At 38.5% G+C, this 6,867-nt stretch overlaps 1 protein-coding gene across 1 annotated transcript in view; it reads left to right on the plus strand.

Moving 5' to 3' along the window:
- The window catches only part of LOC311006494 (leucine-rich repeat-containing G-protein coupled receptor 5-like), a gene marked incomplete at its 3' end in the record, with an annotated part of 35,911 nt that overhangs the window by 22,227 nt on the left and 6,817 nt on the right, over nt 1–6,867 (plus strand). Inside the window, exons 10-14 of the mRNA XM_083999342.1 lie at nt 1,580–1,651; nt 1,828–1,893; nt 4,060–4,131; nt 5,725–5,796; nt 5,925–6,050. Of these exons, the coding sequence (XP_083855468.1) occupies nt 1,580–1,651; nt 1,828–1,893; nt 4,060–4,131; nt 5,725–5,796; nt 5,925–6,050 (408 nt within the window). The remainder of the gene's footprint in view (nt 1–1,579; nt 1,652–1,827; nt 1,894–4,059; nt 4,132–5,724; nt 5,797–5,924; nt 6,051–6,867) is intronic.

Consider the following 6,867-nt stretch of genomic DNA (forward strand, 5'->3'; position numbering starts at 1 on the left):
CTGAAATTGAAACCCTCCTTGTTGTGACCCACTTTCCTGTGTCATAATAAACCTTCACCGTGTTTGTTTTCTTGTATTTTTCCGTCTAAGCTCGTGTGTGAGTGTGTGTGTGTGTGTTAGATCAGTGTGTGTGTGTGTGTGTGTTCAGCAGTAACCTCACTCTGAACCAGTAGGTGGAAATAAAGACTCCAGTCAAACAAACCGTCACATTCTTCAGCTTCGTGTAGTTTTTGAAACGAACCCTTCAACATCAGGAGAAACACACAAACACATCAAAATCACTCTAAAACAGCCCCTGAACGCACCACGGTCAAATCTAATACACCTTTAATGCACTATAATCCAGCTGAGTACATTGTAGTACAACTTTATACACCTGAACGCACCATAAACATTTCTAAATACAGGTTGAACATGTTATCATTCACCTGAACACATCACATAGGGCATTTTTGATGCACCTGAATGCACCATAGTCAAATATAATACACCATAAATGCACTATAATCCAGCTGAGTAGATCATAGTACAATTTGAATGCACCTGAACGCACCATAAACATTTCTAAATACAGGTTGAACATGTTATTATTCACCTGAACACATCACATAGGGCATTTTTGATGCACCTGAATGCACCATGGTCAAATCTAATACACCTTAAATGCACTATAATCCAGTTAAGTACATCATAGTACAACTTTAATGCACCTGAACGCACCATAAACGCTTGTAAACATGTTATCATTCACCTGAACACATCACATAATGCATGTTTGATGCACCTGAACGCACCATGGTCAAATATAATAGACCTTTAATGCACTATATAATCCAGCTAAGTAGATCATAGTACAACTTTATACACCTGAACGCATCATAAACATTTCTAAATACAGGATGAGCATGTTATTATTCACCTGAACATATCACATTTTTTATTTTAATGCACCTGAACGCACCATCACTTGAACTTGTGAACCACAGAGAAATCACCAGCACAGAAATATAATTACATACATTTGTGTTGTATTAAAAATGAAGAATAACTTTAGGAAATTGTTTGTTTTTCAAAATAAAAGCACAGTTTCACTCAGATTTTTTTATTTTAATAAAAAATTTTAAAATGCACAATAAGCCAACGATAATGCACCTGAAAGTACCATAAACATTTCTAAATACAGGATGAACATGTTATTATTCACCTGAACACATCACATTCATTTTAATGCACCTGAACGCAACATAATATGTTTTAAATGCTCCTGAGAACCCCAGATATTACTGTAAAATACCACCATAATGTACCTAAATACACATATACCGGTAGTATGCACTTGAACGCACCATAATTTTTCCTTAAATGCTCCAGTGAACACCCAATATTACTGTGAAATACACCTGAATGCACCATAATGCACCTACATAGTTGTGATGCACTTGAACACACCACGATGTACACTGTTATTCGTCATATGCGATATAAAGTGTGTAAATGCTACAGATCTTAACATGTTACTTTGTGTGTGTGTGTGTGTGTGTGTGTGTGTGTGTGTGTGTGTGTGTGTGTGTGTGTGTAGGACCATCACCGGCGCTCGGATCACGTCTCTTCCCTCCTCGGTGTGTGAGCAGCTTCCCAACCTGCAGCTGCTGTGAGTCTGAGTCCCGACACTTCACTTCACTACTTCCTGTTTTTTATTATTATTACTTCACGTCCCTGCTCCCGTTCTTCACTCTTCACTTTCTGTTCCTGTGATGATGCGTTCAGTGTGTGTTGGATTTACGAGCGATGATGATGACGACTGATGAAACTCTCTCCTCCCTGCAGCGATCTGTCCTATAACCAAATCCAGACTCTCCCCAGTTTCTCCGGCTGCGAAAGTCTCCAGAAGATGTGAGTTCACCCCTTCATCATCAATAATCAATAATCAATTCACATTTTTTAATTCAACTTCTTTTTTATTTCATTCATTTTTATTATTTCAGTCTCTTTTTTTTTAGGGGTCAAAAACTTAAAATCTTTCCAAGAATATTTGTCTTATTTCTAGTCAAAACAATCCCATTCTACTTAAAATAAGACTCATCACATTAAAGGGATAGTTCAACATTTTGGCAAATTGGCCCATTGCCATAATCCCTATAGTCATAGCAGTAGGTTCGTTACCTTTATTTGTCGGTGTAAGCTATTTTTAGAACGGAGGAGCGGAGCGGCAGGCTGTTCAGAGCTACACTATGGAGGCTAATGGAATTTCTTGGTTTCCCTCATCAAACTCATTAAATACAAAATCCCAAAACTCCAAAACGCTTTCGTGGACAAGTTGTGAGCTGCACATTCACCACGCTATGAGATAATAATAGAACGTTACAAGACAGAGTTGTTTTCGAGGTAAATTCATGCAAAACCGCTGATGCGCGTTGCGTTCAGGGACAGTTTTTCAGCAAGCAGACTCTGTATTTACCTCGAAAACGGCTCCGTTTCGTAACGTTCCATTATTATCTCATAGCGTGGTGATTGTGCAGGTCACAACTTGTCCACGAAAGCGTTTTGGAGTTTTGGGATTTTGTATTTGATGAGTTTGATGAGGGAAACCAAGAAATTCCATTAGCCTCCATAGCGTAGCTCTGAACAGCCTGCCGCTCCGCTCCTCCGTTCTAAAAATAGCTTACACCGACAAATAAAGGTAACGAACCTACTGCTATGACTATAGCGATTATGGCAATGGGCCAATTTGCCAAAATGTTGAACTATCCCTTTAAAAAGCAGCTTGTTTTTAGACACTTTTCACTTCTTTCAAGCAGTTTTTCACTTGAAATAAGTAGAAAATTCTGAAGTTTTTCTTCCTTATTACAAGCACAAAAAAATGTGCTTTCACTGGCAGATTTTTTTACTTATTTCAAGTGAAAATCTGTTTGAAACAAGTTAAAATGAGTTTGATGAGTTTTATTTTAAGTGGAAAGAGTTTAGTTTAGACTAAGATTTAGATTTTTGCATGATATAAATGTTTGCCTTTGCAGTTGTATGTCTCAATATTTCCTTACACTGCTAAAATTCAAAATCTTACCAAGAATATATGTCTCGTTTCTAGTCAAAACAATCTCATTATACTTAAAATAAGACTCATCACATTAAAAGTAGCTTGTTTTTAGACACTTTTTACTTCTTTCAAGCAGATTTTCACTCAAAATAATCTGATAGTGGAGCAAGTTTTTCTTTCTTATCACAAGCACAAAAATCTTGGTTTCACTGGCAGATTTTTCTACTTATTTCATGTGAAAATTATCTAAAAACAGGTTAAGTTTTAGTTGATGAGTATTATTTTAAGTGGAAAGAGATTAGTTTTGACTAGAAATGAGACATTTTGACAAGAAATAAAACAAATATTCTTGGAAAGATTTTGAGTTTTTGCAGTGAACACCAGGTTTTTGCATGATATAAATGTTTTCCTTTGCAGTTGTATGTCTCAATATTTCCTTACACTGCAAAAATTCAAAATCTTACCAAGAATATTTGTCTTATTTCTAGTCAAAACAGACCCATCACATTAAAAAGCAGCTTGTTTTTAGAAACATTTTACTTATTTCAAGCAGATTTTCACTCAAAATAATCTGATAGTGGAGCAAGTTTTTTTTCTTATTAGAAGCACAAAAAAATGGCAGATTTTTCTACTTATTTCAAGTGAAAATTTGTTTGAAACAAGTGAAAATGATCTAAAAACAAGTTCATTTTTAGGTGATGAGTCTTATTTTAAGAGAAAATAGATTAGTTTTGACTAGAAATGAGACATTTTGACAAGAAATAAGACAAATATTCTTGGAAAGATTTTGAGTTTTTGCAGTACAAACTCTTTGACCTGTAAAAACCTTTTTAGCTCGTAGTCATAGCTTTAAAATCTGCGTCACGGTTGCTGAATCTTGACAGTTACCGCGGCAACCGACCAAGTGCATCCAGCTGTGCATTATGGGAATAATTAGCACCGTTGTCGTCCAATCAGACAAAAAAAAAATTTGATAAACATGACGTCATGGAAACATTGTGTGTGTGTCTGTGTGTGTGTTTCAGTGACCTGCACCACAACGAGATGGAGGAGCTGCAGGAGAACACCTTCCACGGCCTGATGTCGCTGTGCTGCATGTGAGCGCGCACACACACACACACACACACACACACACACACACACAGGTTTAATTATCCTGCAGCAGATCCTCGGCGGTGATCCTCGGCCTCTTTAAATAAGGTCTAAATGGAAACACACTCACACAGCCAGGTGGTCCGGGACTTGACGGGACAGGTATGAGGACGTGGTCTGGCTGCGGGTCAGGACTCGGCAGCTGATCCCGATTCCACCGGTGACAATTACACAGGAATTATATTTACAGTAGAAACAGAGGAAACTGACTCTCTCTGTGTGGAGACAAACGAAGCTCTGCAACGTTATTACCAGTATGGAAAATTATGGAAACTATTGTCTGGAAATGTCTTTATCTCAAAGGGATAGTTCAACATTTGGGCAAATTGGCCCATTGCCATAACCCCTATAGTCATTATAGCAGTAGGTTCGTTACCTTTAATTGTCGGTGCAAGGTGTTTTTAGAACGGCGGAGCAGAGCCGTGAGCTGCTCAGAGCTACGCTACGGAGGCTCATTATGGGATTTCTTTGGTTTCCCTCATCAAACTCATCAAATACACAATCCAACAACTCCACAACGCTCTGGTGGACAAGTTGTGACCTGCACATTCACCACGCTATGAGATAATAACACAACGTTACCACAACGTAACGTTCCCCCGGAAGACCCCAGGAAGAATAGCTGCTGCGTGGCAAAAGCTAATGGGGATCTAAATAAACTAAACTAAACTAAACACAGAGTTGTTTTAGAGGGAAATTCATGCAAAACCAGCTGATGCGTGTTGCCTTCAGGGACAGTTTTTCATCAACAGTCTCTGCATTTCCCTCTAAAACAACTCTGTGTGGTAACGTTGTGTTATTATCTCATAGCGTGGTGAATGTGCAGCTCACAACTTGTCCACCAGAGCGTTTTTATTTTATTTTTTTATTATTGTTTTGTTATTTGTTTTTATCTTTTCATCAAGCTCTTTGTGAAGTTTACAGTTTTACTGCGCAAAAGTGCAACAAAAATACATTCAAGGCTCCTCTGCAGGATCGGTGAAAAAAATATTAGGTAACCGTTTGATTTACCAGCCGTTAACTACATGATAATGTCAAGAAATAACGGTCATTTTCATAGTAATGTCATGTTTTTCATAAAGGTATAAGATCACACATGCTTTTCATGCTTTGAATTTTTTGGGGAAAGGCCAGAATGTTTCTCCACCAAGTCCTTGCAGTTGTCAATTACAGTCAATTATTTCTCTACACAATCAATTGTTATTTCTTGGCTTTATTTCTCCACATTACTATGAAACTGACCGTTATTTCTGGGTTATTTCTAGACATTATGACGCAATAAGCACCCTGTAAATTAAAGGGTTACCAATAATTAAAATGCCTTTATTCTACAAAGAAATTGGTGGCAAATGGCCTTGGTTTTTAATTAATTAATTGCGATGTAAAATAAAGGCATTTAATAATTTCTTCACCAATCACACCACGAGTTTTCAAAGAGCAGCAATTCCACTTTTTTGTGGATTTAAAGTTCAAGTTGTTAGGAAAAGTTCTGTATAAATAAAGATTATTATTATATTTCCTGTGTGTCTCTCTGTCAGTGACTTGTCGTGGAACAGACTGACGACGGTGAAGCCAAACTCCTTCTCTGCTCTTCCTGCTCTCACCAAACTGTGAGTATCAGACTGAACCGTGGTCCAACAACACAGACACACAACTATACAACTATACAACTACACAACAACACAACAACAGGGTTTACTGACTCCAGTCGTCTTTTTATCCCTTTTCTTCTCTGCAGCGACCTGTCGTCCAATCAGCTCTCCTCGCTGCCTCTGATTGGTCTGCAGAGTCTGACTCACCTGCGACTGTCTGGAAACGACCGGCTGACGGAGCTGCTGCACCGAGACGATCTGCCCCGAGTCAGGTGAACACACACACACACACACACACAGACACACACACACACACACACACACACACACTGCAAAAATTCAAAATCTTACCAAGAATATTTGTCTTATTTCTAGTCAAAATAAATCTAATTATACATAAAATAAGACTCATCACATTAAAAAGTAGCTTGTTTTTAGACACTTTTTACTTTTTTCGAGCAAATTTTCCACTTTAAATAAGTAGAAAAATCTGACAGTGGAGCAAATTTTCTTTCTTATTGAAAATTAGTTAAAAACAAGTGAAAATGATCTAAAAACAAGTCAATTTTTAGGTGATGAGTCTTATTTTAAGTGGAAAGAGATTAGTTTTGACTAGAAATGAGACATTTTGACAAGAAATAAGACAAATATTCTTGGAAAGATTTTGAGTTTTTGCAGTGCACACACACACACACACACACACACACACACACACACACACACACACCTGTCGTCTCTCTCTGAACATAAACAAAGTGTTTTCTGCATTAATCCACGGCTCACGTCCCGTAACTGAAACATGAAAATACCAAAGAAAACGTTACCTGATGTGACGATGGACCTCCAACATGGAGGAGGAGGAGGAGGAGGAGGAGGGGAGAGGAGGAGGAGGAGGAAGAGAGGAGGAGGAGAAGGAGAAGGAGGAGGAGGAGGAGGAGGGGGAGAGAGGAAGAGAGAGGAGGAAGAGGAGCAGGAGGAGGAGGAGGAGGAGGAGGAGAGAGGAGGAAGAGGAGGAGGAGAGAGGGCGGAGGTGAGGAAGAGGAGGAGGGGAGGAAGGAAGGAAGGAAGGAGGGGAGGAAGAGAAGAAGG

This window comes from Trachurus trachurus (genome assembly GCF_905171665.1).
Source record: "Trachurus trachurus genome assembly, chromosome: 23".
In the NCBI taxonomy this organism is placed as follows: domain Eukaryota; kingdom Metazoa; phylum Chordata; class Actinopteri; order Carangiformes; family Carangidae; genus Trachurus; species Trachurus trachurus.